Here is a 25,580-nt window from a genome sequence, read left to right on the forward strand (position 1 = left end):
AAGTATTTAAGAACTCTACTGTGCATCTATTTTAATCCTCAAGGCATATTGAATGTTATCTTACATATTTCTACATATTGTGTTTTATGCCTGGCAGTGTGAGCCAAATTTTGGACAATTTTGGACAAACTTGCATTCACAGAAACTATACTGCAATTGCAGTACTGTGGTAAAAGTTGCACTGTTGCCAGTTTTCTATGGTCAATTCATACACAAGGTATAGGCATCATATTATATAGGACATGGTAGCAGCAGTATATCATCAGGGGACTTTACTAGATCAGTAGATTAGCTGGAGTTGGCTAGCATTCAGTTGTCAGTTTGGATCTGTCATTTGTCTCAACTGAATTTGCTGCATGTTTGTTGGTTTTTCCGTTTCCCTTGTAACCTTGGCAACTGGCCCTGGGGGCTTCATGGTCCCCAATCATCTGATATTGTTTTGGCAACCATGCTGTCCTGCCTAATTGTAACACACACACACACACACACACACACACACACACACACACACACACACACACACACACACACACACACACACACACACACACACACACACACACACACACACACACACACACACACACACACACACACACACACACACGGCCAGCCGTACATGCACACAGACACAAATTGTAGTTTGATTTGACGAGGTGCTATAGGGGGTACAGGATACAGGATATTGGTGGGCTCAGGGTTGGTCTCCAAAGTCTGGTATATATCATGCACACACCCTAAATATGATCAAGAGAGGGAGAAGGAGAAAGAGAGAGAATTGCCAGATCTTCAGAAACAGAGCCTAGTGTTCACCAAGGAGAGGTTGGTCCGTTCTGTTCTGTTCTGTTCTGTTAGCTGTTTTGTTCTGTTCTGTTCTGTTCTGTTCTGTTCTGTTCTGTCCCCTTCCATTCTCCTGTGGTCTATAAAGTCCTGGCTGTCCCTGTGCCAAACTCAATTTGTACAGAAGGATCAGAGGACTCTGGAAGCATGGGCTATTTACGCCAACTAATGCTGTTTGGAGCATGACTATGCAGAGAGAGACAGACAGACAGACAGACAGACAGACAGACAGACAGACAGACAGACAGACAGACAGACAGACAGACATTATATATGTTTTTAAATCAGGAGGATTTGCAAATGTTTTAAATGTCTTATATATCCACGACCCCAGTTAACCCAAATACCATCAACATCCAGTCACCCGCTTGGCGTGTAAGAACAGGTGGGAGTCCTCGTCATTTCTCTCATGAGGCGAGAAGAAAGAAAAGCAAAGGATGATGACATCACCATGCTCCTCGTGTATTTGCTCCTCGCTGCATTGGTGTGAGTCAGTGGTGGACTAACTACCCCCGGTACTTGAGTCAGAGTATAAACGAAAGTTGCTCTGTCAAATAAGTTGCTCTGTCAAATGTGTACTTGAGGTTAAAGTGCTGGAGTACTTGGTTTAAAAAATACTTACCGGTAAGTATATACTAGACCGGATGCCCGGCTGTAGAGCACAGAGTCAGTAACGATGGAAGTTGGAGATCCATGCCCCGGCTATGCAATACCCGTTGTACCCGTGTCAGAGTACCCGTTCCACCCATCTGTCTGTTTCCCTTTTATGCCCATATATGGAGATTTCTGTATCTGTCACTTTGTGTCCCTTTATTCCTACCTAGATATGGAGTTCTGTGTCAGGTATGCCCTAATATGGATGGAGTGTTGTGATGTCAGAACAGGCCAGCTCCATAAATGGACCCTGGGCAGGGGCCCTGTCCAGGGCCCGGGCAGAGGCATTTTGTGGCCGTTCTGGACAACCAATTTAAAAAAATTAGAATACTGTGAAGAAATCACCATTTACTCCTCAGTTTTTGCAGAGCATGAATGTTTTAATCTGAATGCCACATTAAGAAATTAGGATAACATCAAATCAATCAAAATATGGTACTTTCAAAACAGAAATGTCAATCTTCAATACTTGGTTGGGAATCCCTTTGCCTTCATCACTGCCTCGATACGCCGTGGCATTGAGGCAATCAGCCTTGTGGCATTGCTCGAGAGTTATGGAAGCCCAGGTTTCCTTGAAGCTTGCTATCAGTATCAGCTCGTCTTTTTTGGATCATGTGCCCCTCATTTTCCTCTTGACAATACCCCATATAGATTCTCAATGGGGTTTAGGTCCGGCGAGTTGGCTGGCCTGCAGTCAAGCACTGTGATGGCATGGGCATCAAACCAAGTTGTGGTAGTTCTGGCGGTATGGGCAGGGGGCCAGGTCCTGCTGGAAGATGAAATCTGCATCTCCATAAGTCCATACAGATTGTATGGACTATTGCGGTGACCTTGGATTTAAGTGACGACTGTTGCGGTGACCTTGGATTTAAGAAAGCACTACTTTCTTAAATTAAAGTTAAAAGTGAAACTTTTTGAATTATGGAAATAAACCAACTTTTCCATGATATTCAAAGTTTTACACACACACACACACACACACACACACACACACACACACACACACACATATATATTACAACAATAATGTGGGGAATAAAAATAGATGTTGAAAAAGGAGTTTGTTTGGGTGTCTGTTGCTTACGTTTGCTTCTGTAGTAGGAACCTTTGTAACAGGTAGCCTACGTGACATACAAACCTGTTAATAGGTTGCACCTCTGTTTACATTTGAGCTGAAGAGCGCGGGGCTCTCATTTAATAAACGAAATATTGCCCGGTTGGATAAATTCATGAGGAAAGGAAATGTACATCATTTAACATGGTGGCACTGGCAGCGCCAGCGGTTGTGCGAACTAAAGCCAGCCACTGTCCACTGAAGTTTGTAAAAAGTAGCTGCTCCTTAACCTCGCGTCACCAGGCTTTCCAGCTGCGCCAGGCATAGCAGGTAAGACATTACTGCTGCTGTTGCTGCCGCCGTGCATGTTGGATATTATCCATGCCGCATGCGCAATTATTTATGTTATTGTATTCTATTAGTGTTGATAAAACGGGGTGTTAAAATATGTGCGTGTCAATGTCAATGGTAGGCTACAGCTTCTGAGCCTCACATGCAGTGCCTCACAGTTGCCAGTATTTCACATGCCAGAGCCATATAGAACACTTCCACATTTGTTTACAATAGGAGTCGGACCCACCATTTTCAATTCATCAAAACAATTAGGGAAGTACGAATATACACAACTAGTCAAAACAGGAAATGTTCATAGAGGAGGTAAAAAGGGAAAAGAAACATATACAGTGAGGGGAAAAAGAGGTGGGTGGGGGCCCCGGAATGGCAGCTGGACTGAATTTATCAAAACTTCCTCTGATCATCACAAACATCAGGGAAACACAAAGGTTTGGGGCACACAATTGGCAGGTGGTGTGATTAATTACCCAGCACCTATTGCAAGGCACCTGCCAATTGTGTGCCCCAAACATACATTTGTATTTCCCATGTCAATTGGTGAGGACGTTTGTGCTTCCCAAAGGAAGTTTTGTTAAAGGTATATTCAGTGATTTCACTTACCGTAATTCAAATATCACTTATTTTTTTGTTTTGATGTGATAATCCTCCCTACTATAGACCATATAAGGAGTTCCTCCCTGTCCCGGGTGTCCCCAGTTAACCCCTGGGGTAAAAAAAACATAGGTTTTTGGCTATATGGCCCAGCCTTCATCCAATCAGGATAGAGAGGGGCCTTCCACCAATCATGATCGAGCAGGGTGTGCGTGCTGTTGGTCTGTTGCGTGTCCGCCTGTCCGCCCACTGTTGTGCGTGCATGTGCACATTTTGTTTTTGATAATTAGCATTATGAGCTTTAAAGGGATAGTTCAGATTTTTTGAGTGGTGCAAACCACTCCAACAACCAGCTTTGTCTGTATGTTTGTGTACCTGTACACCTACGTGTCCGTGCACAGGTGAGCATGGTTACTATGGTCAATGACATTACGTCAGACCACAGCTGATCAGACCTTGCACCACTCAGTTCACACGGGTGTGATTTTTTTTAACTTAAAGGGATAGTTCAGATTTTTTGAATTGAAGCTGTATGAAATACTTAGTATTATAGTGGTTGCAACTGTGGTTGCAACTGTATTAATTGATTGCCCGAGTGCCGTGGTGGGAGTTCTGCTCTGGTTTTGGTGAAATATGAAGTAGTCCCGGTCATTTTGTGGGGGGCACAACAGGGCCCACGCAGTAAAAGTAAATTAATTCACAAAACTAACGTAATTTGTATTGTTGACCTATTTCTAAAATATTAGTGCAACTTTCGTTCAACTTTGACCCCTCTATCACATGGAACTATTTTTGGGCGTAGTGATATGGACACAAAAAACATAGTTCTGTGTGATAGAGGGGTCAAAAATTAACGAAAGTTGTACAAATATTTTATGTATACAATACAAATGTCGTTAGTTTTGTGGATTCATTTACTTTTAATGCGTGGCCCCCCACAAAATGACCGGAACTACTTAATATTTCACCAAATCCAGAGCAGAACTCCCACCACGGGACTCGGGCAATCAATTATTTGTTGCAACCATTATATTAATGGCAAGTATTTCATACAGCTTAAGTTAAAAAATCACACCCGTGTGAACTGAGTGGTGTAAGGTTTTATATAGCATGATCAGCTGTGGTCTGACGTAATGTCTGACGTAATGAAATCACACAAAATATGTTAAGTAAAAAAAGCTATCATTTTTGATAAATGTATGTATCACACCCGGATGTGATTTCACAACTGGCTTTTTTTGCGCAGAGAAAATGACCACGGTTGCTACGGTCATCCAGTTCACCCGGGTGTGATTTAATTACGTCAGAAATTATTTTGAACATAGCAACCATGGTCATTTTTTTATGCACACAAAAGCCAGTTGTAGGAGTGGTTTACACCACTCAAATAATCTGAACTATCCCTTCAATTAGCATAATCACCTAGGCTATATGGAGTATGGACAATATTTCAGCAACTGCTTGGCCGATTTGGACAATATTAGAGTGGTTTTGGGGGTTATTGAGGATGCTGAATCCATTTCTGACATTTACAATTTTCAAAATGGCCTTTAAACGGGAAATGGCCATATTTAAATTCCTGGTGAACTCTTTGGTGAATTTTGGTTTGATTTATAGGATTTATATTGGATTAGGGCAGGTCGAAATTTATGTAGGGGTACGCTTGGAGGAAATGTAGGCCTACAGTATGTGCCCTGATATAAAATACCATGACCCTCCCATCTGAATAGAAAGAAAAATAAAGTAGCCAATAATAATAATAATAATAATCACCCTCCCCTAAAAAATAACATGACATTTACCTCAGTAAAATTATGCCTAAAACCCTTTATCAGCAGTGGATAACACAACCAAGCCCATTGGATGAGAGCAGTGGATATCACAACAAAGCCCAACAGACACAAAGAAGAGGTAAAAGGACAGAGGGGGTTGGAATTGGATGCAGAAGACAGGGATAAAATACTGAGAGTGCTATAGAATTCCCACACACTCCACCATAAGCCTATAATAAATGGCAAGGTAGTGGATTGGAGATGTGAATGTGCAGAATCTAAAATGCACGTTGCATGTTCGGTGTATAGATTGAATGTGTTCATAAATATTCTATTTATTTCAGTTATTTCAAATAAATAGCCTACTGCAAGTAATCTTTGTAATCCAATGGATTCAGTGATCCTATAAATAGAACCAAAATTCACCAGGAGTTTATATATGACCATTTTTAAACGGCCAAAGAGTTCACCAGGAGTATATGCCATTTCCAGTTTAAATGGCCATTTTGAAATGGGTAAATGTCAGAAATGGATTCATCCTCAACTAGAAAAAGTGCCCTTCTGGGCACAGGTCTCCACCAGGAGGATAGGACTGTGTGAGATGTTTGGCAAAATGTTTAGGAGTAATATAAACATGTTTGCATTTGATGGCAATTGGATGATTTGAGGCATTTTGTTCCAAAAATGTGTTTTGCTAAAATCAACCTGTTGGTGGCGCTATAACAGGCCAATGTGAAAAGGGTGGGATATATTCCTCAGCCTAGTAAGAAAATGTGTGAAAGATTTCACGTAAATTGCATGCTGCGTTCATGATTTGAGGCTTTTGTTCAAAACGGGGCAATCTTGCAAACTGTGAAAGCCAATTATAGCCAATTAGGATGGAATATGAAATATCGGACAGATCCGACTTGAGCACATGACCATAGAGATACTGTGTAACGATTTGTGAGATTTTTGGACAGAATCTGGAGGAGTAATATCAAAAAATGTGTTTTACAAGTCGGCCTCCTGGTGGCGTTATAAAAGGCAGATGCGGAAAATGCAGGTCAAAGGTTTGTCCTTGGCCTCTAGGGAGTGTGCATGCAACGTTTCACGCAGATCGGTGCAGTTTGAGGTAAAAAAGGTGAAAAGCTGCCTCATGGTGGCGCTATAACAGGCCGTTCTGGAAAATGTGGGGCAGAGGTTCATCGTTGGCATCCAGGGAGTGTGTGTGCAAAGTTTGGCATCGACCGGGTTAACGGTGCCGGAGATTAGCTGGTAACAGACGGACGGAAGGACGGACGGACGGACACACACACACACGGACGGAGTGCAAAACGTACTCTCTCCCCATGCCTTCGGCCTGGTGGAGACAATAACCCCCAAAACCACTCCAATATTGTCAAGCAGTTGCTGAAATATTGTCCATATAGGTGATTATGCTAATTAAAGCTTATCATGAAAATTGCCCAACATATGAAAGTTAGCATCCGGCAGTTTCTAAATGCTGGGGACCCATTGTCCGCATTTCTAACATAAAACCTTAGGGTACTCAAAATGCCCGTTTCACAATGGGGCTCGCCACTCTATGGGCTGGCAAGCAGACTTTGTGTGTGTGTACTTGCTGTGCTACGTGCTATAAACATACACAATGGCGTAAAAAAAAAGGTCCGGCAACATAGTTCCGTATTTGGGCTTAGCTAAATTGGAAACTCCTTATGGTATGGCTGAGTCAGAGTGACGTCAGAGGTTTGCCGGCCCGGCCCACCCTCCCATTAGCGTTCCAAGAATACAAATACTCAATTAAAATACTGATACTCAAATACTCAGTACTACTGTACTACTACAGTACTCAAGTAAAATGTACACAGCTGGTGGAAGTCCAGGGCTGATGAAAAGGGAATCGGCAGCCAGTTGTCACGGCAACAAGGGAGTCACGGTCACACAGAATACCGTGTGTGTGTGTGTGTGTGTGTGTGTGTGTGTGTGTGTGTGTGTGTGTGTGTGTGTGTGTGTGTGTGTGTGTGTGTGTGTGTGTGTGTGTGTGTGTGTGTGTGTGTGTGTGTGTGTGTGTGTGTGTGTGTGTGTGTGTGTGTGTGTGTGTGTGTGTGTGTGTGTGTGTGTGTGTGACACGTGCAATATGCTCGTGTCTGCATGTTCATCACAAGAGTTGTGCGTGACATTCTCATCGGCTGACATTGAGGAACATTTCATGACTTCAACATGAATGAGTGGGATTGTAAAGAATCACGACCGTTCCTCGTACAGCGCTGCGTGCTGACATGTCACACGGCTCGTGTCCTACTTTACATAAACTTTGTGACAACAATGGATTTGTTACACCATGTCCAGTTTCACTCCAGAAAACTGCACACCGCAACAGACTTCCTGTTCACATTCAATTGTCCTATAGCCTACCCAGGCTGCGTAGGCACTAGGCAGTGTCCTGTGCTGTAACGGACTGCCTTCATTAAGTGATTCTCAACCTTTTTAATTTTAACCCATTAAGACTGATTCTACGCGAATGTCTTCTAAACCAGTAGTTCTCACATTTTCAAGATTTTTCTAAAACTTTCAAAAATAGCAAGCTCCCATGCAGCGCGGCACAAAGTGACGCACTGTGAGTTCAAGTTGTATATCTGCTATAAGTTGAATAGCCAATGCAAAAAATCTAAAGTGACACAGATGCTTTCCTGGTTTTAAATGGATTCATTTTAAGGACCCCCCAGTTTCATATGCGGGTTAGGCCATGGACCTCCATTTCAACACACACGTCACACATTGGACCTCAATCTGCATAATCCTCTAATTTAACTCTGGGAGTGTGCAAATGAAACTCAAGGGAACCATTATGAACCATTATGAGCGGGCTACCAAGGGGGAGTGAGAAGATAGCAGCCTGGAGAATGAGGCTATGGCCTGGTCTCTGCATTAGACACCAGGACACCATTTGTGCATTCTCAGAGTTACAGACCCATAAGAGTCCATTTGGACCATTGGCGGCCCTCGGACCAGACGTTGAGAAACAGTGGCATATAACAATAGCTTTGTTATATGAAAGTCTTGCCTGGTTTCTGATGCCCTGTTAGCAGTAAATATCTTCTCCTACTTTATTTCTCTCCCCTTTTTGCCTCTGTTTATTTCTCCATCTAAAGACAAATGTCTCTGCTCTCTCTGTCAGCTTATCCGTGTGAGCCCCAAGAAAGTTTTTTCTTATATTTTTATATCTGGGCGTGCCCTGTGCTCCACATGCAAATGTGGGAAAACATAATGACGGGGGGAGTTCAAGAGAGAAACTCAAAACAAATGCTTAATTAGTAGCTGGGGATTCAAATGGAACCAGCGACACAACAACCAACAGTAAACAATTTGAAGAGGGAGAGGCCAAAGCAAAATGGTGGAGAGGGGTGATAAAAATGTCAAGAAGTAAAGACGTGTTAACGACGTGAGGAGTTAAATTAATGCATACTTACTGTACGTGTGTGTGCGTGTGAATGCTTCATACACATGTGTTTGTGTGCCTGTACATATATTTGTCTGGACGTATGTCTTAATTAACTTTTCCTAAAGCATGCTGTGAGTGTAATTAAAGGAAATTTAATTTGGCACCACCGAAACACCTTGCCTAGCGGTGCGAATAAGCACAGGCTGGAGTTGCTGCTATATGCTCAGCTTTCAAATGTAAATGTCACTCTCAAAAGCATTAGAATCAGATTTTGGATCAGGATCAATCAATGAGAGATTAAGCTCTTGATTTGCCAGGTGCAAACTAAAACTAGAAATACTGCATCACGTTGAAAGCCTCTGCCAACCAGTAGCAGTTCAGAATTTATAAAAAGCTGCAAAATGTAAGGACCAAATTCAAATAAGTTCACCCTGAAGTTATTCCATGTCCAGGTGGACATTTGTGCCAGATACTGTATTGTGTTCATGAGAATGGGAGGGGCGAGAGGTCACTTTACCTTTGACCTTTGTTCACCTTCACTTCATACTTTTTTGCTATTTAGGCATATTTTTTAGAAATTGTCATAATTAAAAAATAAAATTAATTCATCCTTGAGTCCAAGTGGAAGTTTTTGCCAATTGTTAAGAATTTTCCCCAGGCAGGGTGTCCCTGAGGTATTGTGTTCACGAGGAATGTTATGAACGGACCGACAGACGATCTGAAAACAATGCCTCCGGCCTAGGCTGCCACCAGTCGAGGTATAACAATAAAACAATAATAATAATAACAATAATAATAATAATAATCCCTCAGATTTATAAAGAGCTTTTCTAAGTGAAAAATTACCTTTACATGGGGAAAGGGTAGAAGGGAATATAGAGCTTCTTTTAACCTAACTAAACTAACATGGATGTATTCCATTCCATTCTAAGTAAAGTAACCTCTCTTTTCTTCTGTTGTACTTTTTCCTGTATTGCAGTAGGAAGGAAGATGTTCAGATGCTGGCTTGTCAGCCCTGCCAGATTAAACAAAAGACCTAACAATATGAGTGGAGGAATTAAAACAGCTAACTTTGTGTACAAGCAGGCAGCCATGTCCCTCTGCTACACCCTCTAAAGATCCCAATCTCACATAGATTTGCCCCCCGGTCTCTGCCAAGTCCAATTTGTTCACCGTGATTGTATTTCTCTACAGAGGGATCTTGATTAGACACACACCCCTCAAAAGGGCTGAACCAACTTCTTATCTTGCTTGTAGGAAGTGAGGAAGGAACCATCAACACTGACACATGGGGTGGGCCACTTGCAAAGTGAGTTGTCTGTGTTGTGTTAAAGTCTTGGTTTGTAAGATTTTCCACTAGCTCTGTGGTCAGGATTTGAGCTGTTTTACAGCAGGCAATGAATTCACTCATCCCAAGTGCCGTGCCCCCCCCCCCCCCCCCCCCCCTTTCACCCTATTCTCTGTTTTAATACACTTTGAAAATACCGAGACAGTGGTGGATCTGAAATCTGGAGAAAAACTAAATTGACATTATTTGAACTATGGTGTCCAAATGAAACAGTTTGACTTAGTTAAAAATTGTATTCATGTAAAATATACTGCACCCTTTGCTGTCATCGTAACAGGCTTTATTTTGAAGGCACAGGTTTGCGCATCTGTGGGATGGGATGATTTAGATCCGAGCGAGTTATTAACATTTTAAGATTTTTGTTGTCGTCGGCTAAACAGACAGGGAGCATTTTTGATGACGTGTCACTTTTGTGCAACACAGAGGATTGCGCAACAAGCGCCTCTAGGCTGTGGAGCGATGCGACCGGTTTTGATTTCACTAATTTGACGGAGATTAATCAATCTCCGTCTCGGGCACATGACCGTACTAAGTACCATGACGGACATCTACGTCATGGGCCCTTAATGAAGTGGTTGCACCACTTAAAAAGAAAACCACAAAATAAATGGTATTTATTAAATATAGTATATCATATTACATACAGTATTCAATTTAATTTTATTATATATTCTGGATGGCTTGATTCTAGGCTTAATTGATATATTTGGAAATCTCTAAATGGGTGCCGGCAAAAACAGCAGGTGTATCCTATTGGTTCAGTGATCTGAGCGCCCACCCTGACAGCGACGTTATTAGTTCAGTGATCTGAGCGCCCACCCTGACAGCGACGTTATTGATTCAGCGATCTGAGCGTCCACCCTGACAGCAACGTTATGTGATCTGAGCGTCCGCCCTGACCGACGTTATGTGATCTGAGCGTCCGCCCTGACAACGACGTTATGTGCCATTATTGTGTGTATGGTAGTCTCGCGTAGCCAGACAACTAGTCCACAATCTCCGAATGCTATATAGAGTCTGGAACTACACCTCCCGAAATCCGAGTAAGGAAGCTGCCATTTCCGTTCACAAAAATATATTTTAAAACATCTTTAGAGCATATGTTTTTATTTCCTTTTCTGCTAAGCAACAACCTATATATGCTTAGATGATTTCTATTTATATTAGGAAAAACTTGCTCGACTGTAAAGACGAAACGGAAGTGGGGAGGAGTCTCCACTATTATAGGCCTAGGTTATTTTGGAGAAGTTTCATCTATATTGACCCAAGCCCACGGTTAATATGGGGCGCGCAGAAGACGAGCCAGACTGCACTTCTCCCCTGACTCTCTCAGTCTCTCCTCTGCAGGGGTGGTCCATTTAACAGATAACCTCTGCTTGCCAGCCATGGGTGATAGAGATAAGGATCTGATTGAGATGACAGGCTGGAGCGATGCCCAGGCAGGCAGGCAGGCAGGCAGAGGAAAATGCTGCGGCGTAAGAGTTTTTGAAATGGGGAAAGAAGTCTGTTTTACAGGACGTTTACAGCTGAAAAGAAGCGACTGGCACCTCCCTGTATTGGAGGAGGAACATGGTTGTGTACACCCTTCCCTGGCTTTAGTGGGAGTCGGCACCAACAGGGACTGCATCACATGGGGGGAATTGGCAGCGACTATGTTGGGGTAAGGAAAATAAAAATAAAAATAAACCATTTTGGCATAATAGTATACCTTTGATTCAGTAATGGGATTGGATTCAAGACAGTTTGTACCTTAGAGTATATAAATATATAATAGACACGTCACCGAGAGGAATCGTTGAAGCGAAAAAGACATGGTGGCCGAAAGTGGTATTGCAACTTCGAGCGGCACTGGGCCATACGTGAACACGGGCCATACATCAGGGCCGTCCAAAGTGTGGCCCGCGGGCCTCGGCTTCATATCTGAATTGTATACCCCAACATTTTTACATTGAAGTTTTTTTTATTAACCTGGGCATTTCCCAGAGTATAATTTTAAATATTGATGATGATAGTTACTAGGGATGCCAAACGACTCATATTTGGCCAATCGACGAATCGAGGCTGAAAATCGACGTGTCGATTCCTTTAAGCAACACAACTTCTGCAGCTGCATCCATATGTTTAGAATTTGCATCAATGATCAAAGCCCAAAAAATAAACTTTATTTTGTAAACAACGACACTGAAGGAGCAGCGGCGCTATCGGCTGCTATGCTATCAGCTAGTCCCAACAATCAAGTGTCTGCAGCAGCCTGTCACAAGTCCCGTAATGAACTGACACGGGACGCACGTTGTTCCGTATTTTAATGTCGGGTCGGGGAATAAATACAGTATGAATGACGGCGGGATTTATTTGACAACGCTGTCCTGCTTTCTTCACGAGAAGAGAAGAGCGCTCACAGCTCAGAACAGAGCGGACCTGTGGAACACTGTCTTTGAGCATGAGCAATGAGATGCGAACCTGGGGTCTGGGAGGCTCAGAGCTGCAGCCATTGGCTCATGATACGAGCACACGACCAATGGGACAGAGCATTCAGTGTTGCTAAGATACCCTTCCCCTTCACCCCACACCCTTGGACGATGGCGCCCTAACTGCAGCCAGGGCATGCATGTGTGGAGCGGCGCTGACAGGCGCAGCACAGCAGTGTCACACAGACAAACACGTACCTCTCCCATTTGGAAAACATTTGAAACAGTAAAGTTTATAACGTTTTATAATAAGCCATTACAAAAAAATAAAATAAAAACGATTTTTCGACTCATACGTTTTTGAGTCGCGGAAGGCATGAGTCGAAAATCGAGTCGATTTTCAACTTTTTTCAACATCCCTAATAGTTACATAAAATAAAATAGTTTAAATGAGATGCATATGTATGTGAATTTGTTATAGTCTGCGAGGAGATGTAGTTGGCCCTTGGGTGTTTTAATATATTCTAATATGGCAATGCAATTCAATGCAATTCAATGCAAGTGGATGGGAGGACAAATCCGGTGACGTCTCTATTATTTATAACTCTATGGTTTGTGCCCTAGTGCAGCGGTCGTCATCAACCTTTTGTGGAGTCGGGCCCACTTGAAAATCTTTTGCAGCCCACCCATCTTACCACTTAACTCGTTTTTTTGCCAGGTGGCAGCAAAGTGTAGCTAACCCTTGCCAGCTGATCCAGTGATTTCTCCTCATGTTCACATCCTGTTGACCATCCCCCACACCACCATTGTAACCATAGGCTATCATTAGCATTACCTCACGCTGTTGACCTGTTTTCACAAGCAACGTTTACATGTCGGAAGCGATGCAAAACAATATCACAAATGACATCCGAACTTTGGATGGATGGTGATTACCATGGACAGCGCTCGTGTGGCCATGTGTAAAGATCCGGATGCTGGAGGTGACGGAGGCGTTGCTTAGCAACCGGACCAATGTTAAAAGCTGATTTTCGGCCTAGCCGCTTCATATATGGTGTAAAGGGTGTGGGGGGGTACGAATATGATCATCCTAGCGGATAACGTCCCATAGCTAGTGGGTACGAATGTACTTGATTTTAGTGACCAATCAATTGATCGATTCCGGCTTGGATCGATGGAAATAACATAGTATACTTTAAGTTCCTATTCATTACAATAAAAACAATGTTTTTTAAAAGAAAAGAACATCATGACATTACTTTCAGCATTAAAATCCCTCCCCCTACAATTATTTAGGGGCCCACTTGCAATATCCTCACAGTCCACCAGTTGGCTCCGGCCCACAGGTTGAGAATGGCTGCCCTAGTGGCGTGGCTTTTTCTTTTTTTGTTCCATAGTAAAGCCCTCCTCTCTCTCTGTGTATCTCTGTGTAGGGGCTGTCGTGTCCATAGTAAAGCCCTCCTCTCTGTGTATCTCTGTGTCTGGGCTGTCGTGTGAGTGTTCCTATCCCAGAGGTCATTGTCTGTGGGTCCAGACGGCTCCAACTCAGCCTCTCAGTGTGGCTGCACTAATCCGTCGTAATTACGTCTCGCAGCTAGCACAACTCACCACACACTCACTCATATACACACTTGCAAATGCAAGCACGCACGCACACACACACACACACACACACACACACACACACACACACTGTCAGATATAGACTATAAATACCCCCTCCCCACCTCTCTATCCCCACACCCTTTCTCTCTCTCTCTCTCTCATGGCCGGTCAGATTCACAGTGGCTGGTGTGATGTATGTGTGGCATGTATCAGCCACGTAAGAGGTTCGTGACCCTACTGAGACATGGCTGCATGGTTTTACTTCACCGTTACTTCACCTACTGAGACATGGCTCCAGGGTTTTTACTTCACCGTTTCAGAGCAAAAGGAAGAGAAAATCAAATTAAAACATATATATTTCACGATGTGTCACATAGTGAGAGAATTTCCAACACCAGCCTTCTCCCCCACACACGGTATCACAAACACAGCAGAATTCTGAGCCTCATGCAAGATGCCATATTAGGATATGCTCACACTGTCCGCCTCAATAATAAAAATGATAAAAGATATGAGCTGCCTTTTTACATTGAGAAATGACCAAGAGAATGAATAGCGCAAAAGTTGGACTGCCTTTAAAAGGACATTGTTGAGAAATGAGAATAGTTATTTTTGTAGAAATGTGCATAATGATGTGGACCACTTTTTAACAGATGATCACACAGGAGAGACTTCCCTTGGGGATTGTCTGGAAATGGTTTCTATTTCACTATGTTTAGTAAAAAAAGAAAAGAAAAGAAGTACATTAACGTAAACCTATTTGTATTTTCATATAAATTCACTGTTTGCGCTATTTCATTGTTTTGTATATTCTCAAAGGCAGACCTTTTAACATATAGCCATTCATAAGCAAGTTGTGGTCCAGACGGAATTGGGGGGGGGGGGGGGGGGGGGGGGGGTGGACGACGACACTGTTCATCTCTGACAGCGTGTCTGTAAACAATCTATACATTTTAGCTCTGAATTAGAAATAGAAACATCTGCCGCTGCTAGATTAAAATGTAATCAATATTCAGTACTTTATATTGAAGTCAATTTCTATCGATCGCACGCCCTCTCCCCACATCCCCATTCCCCTCCATTTTCAGCACAAATGTTCTTGTATTTCAATATTTTTAGGCTTTATTTTGGCTTCAGTAAGTCTCTCAATGTGTAGTTCCCCTTATGTGTAAGGAGGATGCGATGTTGGTTGTTCAGTCCGTCCAGCCACCACTTGTGTACCAAACTACATATCTTCTACCTGGATTGTCATGGAATTAGCTCTGCACCTTAATGCTCCACAGAGCAGCACAACTGCTAATTCTGGTGACCAAAACATGGGTAGATTTCCATGAAAGTTACGCTCCCCAGAGAGGATGAACCCGAATCATTTGAGTAACCCCATGACCTTTCCTCACCGCCCTGAGGCCACAATGTCAACTTTGCACACAATTTATCTCATAATCCAACAAGGACAATGCAAGGTGAACCATACTGATGTTGTTTTACACCATGGCTTTTCATCTATAGGCTATGCTACTATTTTACATTTATTTTTAACCCCATTAGTTTTTAGTAATTCTGTCTGGCTTCATACACACTACACAGCACAGCCTCTCTGGGCCACTATTGGGGATTTGAAACTGTTATGCTGCGTTCACACAGGCAGAGGCCAAAGATGCAAAGATACACAGAATATTTGTAGCTTTGCATCTTTGTAGCTGAAGTTGAAAGTTGAAGCTCAACTTTTAAACAGCTACAAACGTTGGATGTACTGTATCTTTGTATCTTCATTGAAAATGTAAGACTGTATCTTCATCTGCCTGTGTGAACGCAGCCTTAGTCTTTATTTCGCTTTGTTTATTGGATGACTCATACCCACCACTAGCTGTTACAGGTCATGATAGATAGAGTGATTGATTAATGTTGAAAAGCTTTGTAGAGCTCCAGCGTTAAATGAACAATCATCATTTTGCCACGTTGAAAGTTTAAACACAGTTTAGTGCTCACGTTATAAAAAGGTTATACGACTAATAGGTGTTAACACAGATATTTTGTTTCACACTGTCGTTTGTTGAGTTGTGCTAAAGACGAGGAGTGTGCTGCACACAGCCTTAAAAAGGCCCTGATCCACTTATCAGACTGTGTTTGCATTCATAATCAAGCAGCATAATTCATAGCTCTTGGAGTCACCAGTCATTTATATGGTAGACAATGATGTAGAACTGCACTCTGTTCAACCCCGAGACTGTGTTGATTTATTTAGAAGGCTGGTCGCCCGTTCAGGCAGAACCAGTTCCTTTTCAAAGAACCTCCACAGAGTAGTTGGTCTGTCTGTTTGTCTGTCTGTGTCCCATTGAGCTCATAAAACTGCCAAGATCACTGTCGAACCCCTTACTTCACGCTGACCAAAATATGCAAGCTGGACACACACACACACACACACACACACACACACACACACACACACACACACACACACACACACACACACACACACACACACACTTGCAAAGCTCTGACTCATGCCTAGCTGCTTGCTTAAACATAGACATACAGAGAGAGAGAGAGAGAGAGGACAGAGACAGGGAGAGAAAGAGAGACAGAGAGATAGATAGAAGCCTGACGAGGCATTTCTGAATGCGTGCCTGGCTGCTTGCTTAAACACACACACCCCACGCACACAGCCGCAGCACAGCGCTCTTATTTAAACTGATGTGAGGTCTGTCACGACATCCGGACAGTCCTATTTGTTTCACAGAAGCCTTGGCGTGAGAGAGGAACAGGGTCACCCCACTGGCTCTCATGCAAGTCCATTAAACACACACACACATGCACACACGGCACGCACAGACTTTACAGTCATCCTACATCAGACAAAATGACATACATACAGGCAGACAGGCAAAGAAATAAACAGGAAGACAGATGGGAGGTACTGTGCTGGACTTGCATAACAGACCAAGAGACAAAAGAGTATATCTATCTTATTTATCTATCGGTCGGTCGGTCGGTCGGTCGGTCGGTCTGTCTGTCTGGTCGGGTCAGACACACCTTTATGTAGCAATAATGCTAATGATAAATATGTGTTAAATAAGTGTTATTTGTCATTTGATCATGAAAATACTTCAAAATACTTTGTCTAGTCCTGTGCCCATGTCAAAGCTTAAAGGGATATCTCACTTTCAAAACATTTTTGGGTCATTTCATCGTCTACTCAGGCTTATGTGAACACCCCAGACGGAAGTTGCTCAATTCAGTATTTAGATATTTGATATTAATTTCAGCTGCCCCGCCCCCTTCCTATACAAACCCATTGTAACTTCAAACTCCATTTTAACCATGATAGATTCATCGAAAACACCCGTACCTTTTTCGGGTGACTGATACTGTCCTTCTAATACGTGAGGGGACCATGGTTTTTCGTTTACTGTTTTCATCTATTTTTAAATATTGTTTTTGTAAAAAGAATGAGGACTACCACTACACTGCTGCTGCTGGACCGAGACTAAAACATCAAAAACAATATTTAAAAATAAATAAACAGTAAATGAAGAAACACTCATGTATTAGAAGGACAATATCAGTCACCAGAAAAAAGTACGGGTGTTTTTGATGAATCTGTCGGTTAAAATGGAGTTTGAAGTTACAATGGGTTTGTATAGGAAGGGGGCGGGGCAGCACAAAAATCATCTGGGGTGTTCACATAAGCCTGAGTAGAAGATAAAATGACCAAAAGTTTTTTTTAAAGTGATATATCCCTTTAAGGTATCCTACAGGTGCCTTTGTGAGACTCGCAGACTGCCACTAAATGGTAAATGGAGCATTTATATAGCACCTTTATCCAAGGCGCTTTACATAAATTGTGCATTACATTCACCCATTCAGGCACACATTCATACACCGATGACGGCGGAAACCATGCAAGGCACCAACCAGCACATCGGGAGCAATTAGGGGTTCAGTGTCTTGTTCAAGGACACTTCGACACTAACGCTGGGGGAGCCTGGGTTCGAACTGGCAACCTTGCGGTTACCATCCTGCCACTCTACCCCTGAGCCACTGCCGCCCCAATACACGCACGCACGCACGCACGCACGCACGCACGCACGCACGCACGCACGCACGCACGCACGCACACACACACACACACACACACACACACACACACACACACACACACACACACACACACACACACACACACACACACACACACACACACACACACACAGGAAGTGAGTGATAGAAAAACTGACTGACTGACTGAGGAAGGAGGGTGCTTGAATTCAAAAGATTGGCTGAGAGGCCATTACACAAAGCCTGAGCTTCAAGAGGGAATGTCAGAGAGCAAGGAGATGATGTTCTCTCATGCCTGCATGGTTGGCAAAATTGATTGACTACACAGGCAGGCGTGCCAGGCCAGTCATACACACACTCTTTCTACACACTGGCAAACCCAGACGCATAGTGTATATATAGTGTTTTCACGCAGATGGAATGGATAAAGAGATCACGCGGGAATGGCATTTTGGTGTCAGGATGTAATGTAAGCAATCGGTATAGCTCATCCTCAGGAATCCATCACGAAAGATTAATGGTGGATTCACATTTCTTTAGGATTTAGTGAGAAAGATCTGTAAATGCATTTCAAACTTATGTCTCAAATGTGTAGCTTTCTTCAGGCCTACTCTGTTTTTGACTCCACCAGGCCGAAAGGCATGGCCGAGACCATGTTGTGCACCCTGTCTGTCCTTCCCTTCGTCTGTGTGCATGCGTGCGTGTGTGTCCGCCTGTCTGTGATCAGCTACAGGTAATCTCTGGTACCACTGGCTTGATCGCAGTGAAACCGTGCACACACACTCTCTGGATGCCAGAGCTGAACCTCTGCCCCAAAATCTTCACATGGGCCTGTTATAGCTCCACCAGGAGGTTGAGTTTTGCTAAAAATACATTTTGACAGTACTCCTACAAATTTTTTCCCAAACATCGGCACACAGTATCTCTATAGTCATTAAATGAAAGTGGTCTTTCAGATTTTTCATATACCAACCTGATTGGCTGAGATTAGCTTCCAAAGTTTGCAGGAGTGCTCTGTTTTGAACAAAATACCTGACCTTGCGGAGCATGTTTTCTAGTTTAACCTGTGTTATTGGTTAAAGCAGGGGTTCTCAACCCGTGGGTCGCGACCCCTCGGGGGGTCGCCAAATTATTTTAGGGGGTCCCCAAATTATTTTCAAAAAATTTCAAAAATAGCAGACCTACAAGCTCGTAGCGCGCCACTCGGTGGCGCGCTATGAGCTTGTAGATCTGCTATTTTTCAATAGCTAAATTATAACAATGCTTAAAACACCAAAAGGGGTTCCCGCCCAAAATGGTTTAAGGTTATTGTAGCAGTCAATTTATATTGGGGGTCGGGAGGGGGCGGGGCGGGGGTCCCGAGACATTGCCAAAGCATTTCCGGGGGTCCCCGGCCAAAAACGTTGAGAACCCCTGGGTTAAAGGAAGAGCAACTGATAACGCACAACTTTTGATATTTAAATACTGGTCCATATCTAATACCAGTTTCTTATAATTATATGGAAATTACTTACATTGACTGCCAAGCACGTCATGTCACATCCCATCAAATCCAACATATTGATTGATTGATTGATTGAAGATTGATATAACAGTTTGCAGAATTACAGTACATTTCAAGCACAAACTCAATACAAAGGCTGTTAACTGTGAGTGGACGACCCAATTAAGCATTACACTTGTTTCCAACAGGGTCCACCATGTTCAAATCATCAAAACATTTAGAGACGTACAAATAGACACTTCTATAGACAGAACAGGAATTCATCAATGTCATGTGGTCATGTGGTCATATAATGTCATGTGGTCTTTTCAGTGGTTTGCGATAGATGGTGCTCTTTGCCAAAATATGAATGATACCAGGTTGCTAGGAGACGGATACAACCGGAAATGAACCGGAAGTTAACATTTCGCCTGGCATCCGCCTCCATGATATCAGATTTATAAAAACACATTTATCTCGGATACTTTTACCAAATTACGTTTTTTTTGGTCAAAACAAGCTATATTCAACCACCCATAACTAAAGAATCGATGATGGCGTTTACAACATTTATTTTCCGGGTGAAAGAAAAGATGATCGTCGGCCGCTCCAGACAGCCTTTGTTTACAGCTAGTTCATGTCGTGGGTCACGTGGGTAGACACAATAAGGTAAAAACACTGAAGGAATTAATACCTGGCTATCAATGTGGTGATCGTACAGCAGTGGTTCCCAAACCTTTTCATGACAAGGACCCCCAAATTGACACTTATTAGCCTGCAGACCCCATTTGAAAACGTTTAATTTCAAGGACCCCCAGTTTGACATGCATTAGTCTACGGACCCCCATTTAATGGCATTTCTATCTCTGGGACCCCAATGTATATTGTAAAATCAATGTTAATTTAACTCTGACCCACAATCTACAGACCCATAAGGTTCCATTTGGTTCCAAACTATCACTTAGCTGGGGACCCCCTGGAACTCCCTCAAGGACCCCTGGGGGTCCCTGGACCCCACTTTGGGAACCACTGCCGTGCAGGTAGCAGAATGGAACTGCCCAGTGACGACATCAGGAGTGGAGTTAGGGTTAAATGCATTCAAAAGCGGATGTATTTGCAATGCTGTTAGAAGCCTCTTTACTGTAAACGGTTAAACTGTATGTATATTGATGATATAAATATCTTTGTATTTGTTTATAGGGAGTTTAGGTGAGGTTACCACCAGGGTGGACTTCCTTCACTCCTGATATCTCAACTGAATGTCTAGGGTAAATAAACATGCAGTTTATCCCCCCCCCCACACATTTCCACATTTGAATATCCTGCATTTCAACTGATCTGTTGCCCCCCTAGTGAATCATCGGATTGGTTGTCAACTGGCTGTGACGCCTACCCCAAATATGTCAACCGTAAAATGATTAGGCTACTCCTCCCGCCTCCCAACATGCACTCACACAAGCCTGTGGACTTTCTCTCCCCTCCCCCTCTTACCGCCCTCTCCCGTGGAGACATGCACGCAACGCAAGCACACCACACTCGGCATGGTTCATTATACACTTTGCACCCAATACGTGCACACACAGCATAGCGTGCTGGAAGCAGACTCAATAGACGCCAAGCTCCCAAGTCCCTCAGGAGCAGCGTGCACCTTGGCAAATTAGGTTGATTTGCCTTTATTCTGTAGAGGCCGCTGGAATTATGTAGGCCTAGTTCCACATTATACGATACTGAAATATTCACATTATTAGGCAATTAACCTATATCACCCATTTATGTTTATTGCAATTTTATTATTATAATTATGTATACCGGTAGGCTAATTTATCTGAATTCCATGAATTATTAACCCAGTTGGCTATGTATACATTTTGTTACTGATTTGTGACATTAAAGAGCATTACAATCCATACAAGAATGACTGCCGTTTATTGTCTTTAGATGGATTAGAAATCTAGCATACATTAAGTTGGGCCATTTGAGGATAAGGCTGCATATGCCATTGCATCTGAGTGGGAAAGTTGGGGATTCCATTAAGTGTGGGCACTGGGCATGAAATGTTATGTTGCATGATTGTCTGCTTGAACACCAGTCTTTACGCTCCATTTTTCTAGGCTAGACATGCCCACTATAGTAACTACTAGTGTGCCAGTGGGCAAACACAATTTACACCAGAGCCTGGAGTTCGCACGATTCATTGATGGTAATAAATAGCATGACACGCACACACACAATCTCTCTCTTTCTGACAATGAAGGCTATTAACCCACATTTAGACAGGTTGCCGTTGCCCACAGACAAATGAGATCAATGGTATCACTGCAAACAAAAATTCTAATGATCTTTTACCCATTTAGGGATTGCTATCCCTCTCTTTGAGCCTAGAGGGATTGTCTGGCCATTATTTCAGATGATTTATGAGGTAGCCATTAAAAGCACACAGCCTAAACAGGATACTGTATGTATGTATGCAAACAGAGGGCCTCTGGTATGACTGGGCAATATAACCCTGCTCCTCAATTATTCGATTAACCTCATGAGCAAGATTAAGTTACTGTATTGGTTCTAAATATCGGTTTGGATATATATTTGACATTGCTTCAGCCCTGGCCTCTGATCATATGGCTGCATTATGCCTTCTTCTTCTTTCCCCTCCCCCCTCTCAGCTGCACGGTCTGCATGGTTGCCATGGAGACGTCCAACGCTTGGCTCTGTTAGCTCTACCCTGCTACAGGCTACCAAGGAAAAAGTCATGATTTAGAGACTTCGAAGATTAGTTTTGTCCGTCAGTACAACACAACTATCACAATGGGTATGTATTGTTGTCATTACAAAATTATTGCAACATTGTTGGTCTGCAGAGTGAGGTAGGCTCAGCATTAAAGGGTGCAGTGATTTGTTTGTTAGGTTTTAGAGGTCATTGTGTTGTCTGTTGGGTTGCAGGCTACAGTTTACTGTACTGTACTGTCTTCATTCAGTTGACCAGTCACCAGTATACACTGGTATACAGTATAGTAAAGTTTTAGGTCCTCGAGATTTCCTACAGTCTATGATATAGCTTACTTGCTCACTCAGTAGGCCTATAGCCTGCCCTACAGTATGATCAAATCATGAGTTTGGGCGGTGTGGATGTGTGCGTGTGAGTCACTTCAATCCAGACGTGCGTGCACACTGGTGTCTTTGTGTCACTATGGAGTAAAATGGAGTAAAATTTGAGTTTGAGGTCAATCTTTTATGTCATTTTACACCGATAGCAAAAAATTTGAAGAAAAGATTTGAGTTCTGATCTTTATCTCAGAGTTCTGAAATTAAGTAAAGTAATACTCCACTGTTTGCGTTACGACGTATTGTGAGTAGATCTGCTATTTTTGGTGAATGCTCCTAAATCTTTTCGCAATATGACACGCCTATAGGCTTAAATGGATAGTTCACAATTTTTTAACTTATGTTGTATGAAATACTTGCCATTAATATAGTGGTTGTAACTGTATACATTGATTGCCCGAGTCCCGTGGTGGGACTTCTGCTCTGGTTTTGGTGAATATTAAGTAATTCCGGTCATTTTGTGGAGGGCACACAGGGCCACGCATTGAAAGTAAATTAATCCACAAAACTAGCGTAATTTGTATTGTTGACTTATTTCAAAATATCAGTGCAACTTTCTTTCATTTTTGACCCCTCTTTCACACGGAACTGTTTTTTGTATCCATATCACTACGCCCAAAAAATAGTTCCATGTGATAGAGGGGTCAGAGTTCAACAATACAAATTACGCTACTTTTGTGGATTTATTGACTTTTAATGTGTGGCCCCAGTGCCTGACACAAAATGATCGGAACTACTTAATATTCACCAAAACCAGAGCAGAACTCCCACCACGGGACTCGGGCAATCAATTAATACAGTTACAACCACTATATTAATGGCAAGTATTTCATACAGCGTAACTTCAAAAATTGTGAACTATCCCTTTAACTTGGGAGGCTAGGATTCATGTGGGTGATTTGCTAAAGCTTTAGTAACCACCCTTATTTATTTGCTGCCCTAAATGTTGCATTTTTCTGTGGATATGTTAGAATCTGTGGCAGGGGTGGGCAACTGGCGGCCCGGGGGCCACATGCGACCCCCACCTTCACTTAATGTGGCCCTCAGGTTAATGTCAGAATACTGATATAATATTGGTTTCAGCCGTTTACAATTACACAACATGCAAACATGACCCGCTTTAATTACTTCAGTCTAAATTAGTAGCTCAATGCTCAACACAAGTATAATTAAAGGCATTTGAAATTACATAAAAATGTTAATTTTCAGGATTCCAATTCAAAAAGAGCAAAAAATTATTCAAGATTTCAATTTGAATATAGCAAAAATAGCCGATCTACAAGCTCAAAACGCGTCGCGCTGCGACGCGTTTTGAGCTTGTAGATCGGCTATTTTTGCTACGATAGTAATATATGGCCCTAGGGAGTGAGTGTGGAAATATAGTGGCCCTCTCCATCGTCAAAGTTGCCCACCCCTGATCTGTGGCCTTCACGGTTCTCTTGAGGTCAATGGCAATTTGCCCTCTGGTGCCTGTCTGTGCTAGTGAGTTGTGTTCGTGTTCGCGTTCGCTCACGAGTCACGACTCAGTGAGTGTGTCCATGCAGAAGAGATGAGTTAAGGAACATCTTGTATCTCTCACATTTAGGGCTGGGCAATTAACCAAAGATATATTGAAAGTAACCCACATTTAGAACCAATACATGACTTAATTGTGTACTGTGCATCTAGGTAGGTAACGGTATAGGCCTACAGGTAATTGAGAAGCAAGTCTTTCATTTTTTTTAAATACTTTTTCTTTATTTCTTATATATCAACAAATTGACATTAATCACAATAAAGCCAAACGTTTAAACAATCGTGACATTGATATTCATTGAAATCATGTCGCCCAGCCCTACTCACATTACATGATAAAGGCCATAACACGTCACAGGGGAACACAAAAGCAGCCTCTTTTCTCATGCAAGTCTATTGAATTGGAGATGCTGCTTCATGCTGTGCAGATGATTTTATTCATTACTTTTGTGTTTTAAGAGCGGAGAGAAGCAGTTGGGGGAAGGCAAGGGGGAGGGGGTAATGCTGTTCTTAATGAGGTGCGTGAGTGTGTACTGTACATGTGGCATGTCTGTAGGTTTACTGTATGCATAGCCTACAGTACTGTTAGGGGTGCTTGTTTTAAATACACAGACCGAGACAGCAGGGGGGCAATCTGCCGGGAAAGACACTTAGGCTAGTCAGTGTGCATGAGTAGCGTGCTGTGTGTGTGGGTGGGTGTGTGGGTGGGTGGATGGGGTATGCTTATGCTTAACGTAAGTAGAATTTACGCGAGAGTTGTTAGGGGTAGGGCATTAAGCAACTAGTCGACTAGTTTACCACTAGTCGACCTTGTTGGTACTAGTTGACTAGTTGATAAGAAGGAAAAAAAAGTATTTATTTTTATTTTTTTCCTGATTTTGTAGGCCTCAAGATCAGGTAGATTATAGTTAAAGTCACCAATGTACACAGTTTTTAAATATATATAATACAAATATTAAAAGATATTTATTTCCCAAAAAAAAATGCTTAATGTAAATCGCTCTGGATTAAATTGTATTCTGTATTTGTATTTGACTGTGATTGTTGAGCATGCATTTTATAAGTGCGAGAACTTGAATCTCTCGTGTCCTCCTGCATGTCCTTTCACTCCATTACCCTCTGATGGTCTGTGAGGGTAGGCAATGGCTGGCATGCAGGAGCAGGCAGGGCTTTGCCTGGCCGCTTGGCATGAGACCATGTGATGGGAGCAGGCAGGGCTTTGCCTGGCCGCTTGGCATGAGACCATGTGATGGGAGCAGGCAGGGCTTTGCCTGGCCGCTTGGCATGAGACCATGTGATGGGAGCAGGCAGGGCTTTGCCTGGCCGCTTGGCATGAGACCATGTGATGGGAGCAGGCAGGGCTTTGCCTGG

The 25,580-nt window shown here is 42.8% G+C and overlaps 1 protein-coding gene across 1 annotated transcript in view; it reads left to right on the forward strand.

Moving 5' to 3' along the window:
- Window positions 1–2,669: 2,669 nt before the first annotated feature.
- Window positions 2,670–25,580, forward strand: part of lekr1 (Leucine-, glutamate- and lysine-rich protein 1) — a 208,077-nt gene continuing 185,166 nt past the window's right edge. Inside the window, exons 1-2 of the mRNA XM_079514064.1 lie at window positions 2,670–2,878; window positions 22,256–22,401. Coding sequence (XP_079370190.1) covers window positions 22,398–22,401 — 4 coding nt within the window. The 5' untranslated portion in view covers window positions 2,670–2,878; window positions 22,256–22,397. The remainder of the gene's footprint in view (window positions 2,879–22,255; window positions 22,402–25,580) is intronic.

The sequence above is a fragment of the Electrona antarctica genome (assembly GCF_951216825.1).
Source record: "Electrona antarctica genome assembly, chromosome: 11".
In the NCBI taxonomy this organism is placed as follows: Eukaryota; Metazoa; Chordata; class Actinopteri; order Myctophiformes; family Myctophidae; genus Electrona; species Electrona antarctica.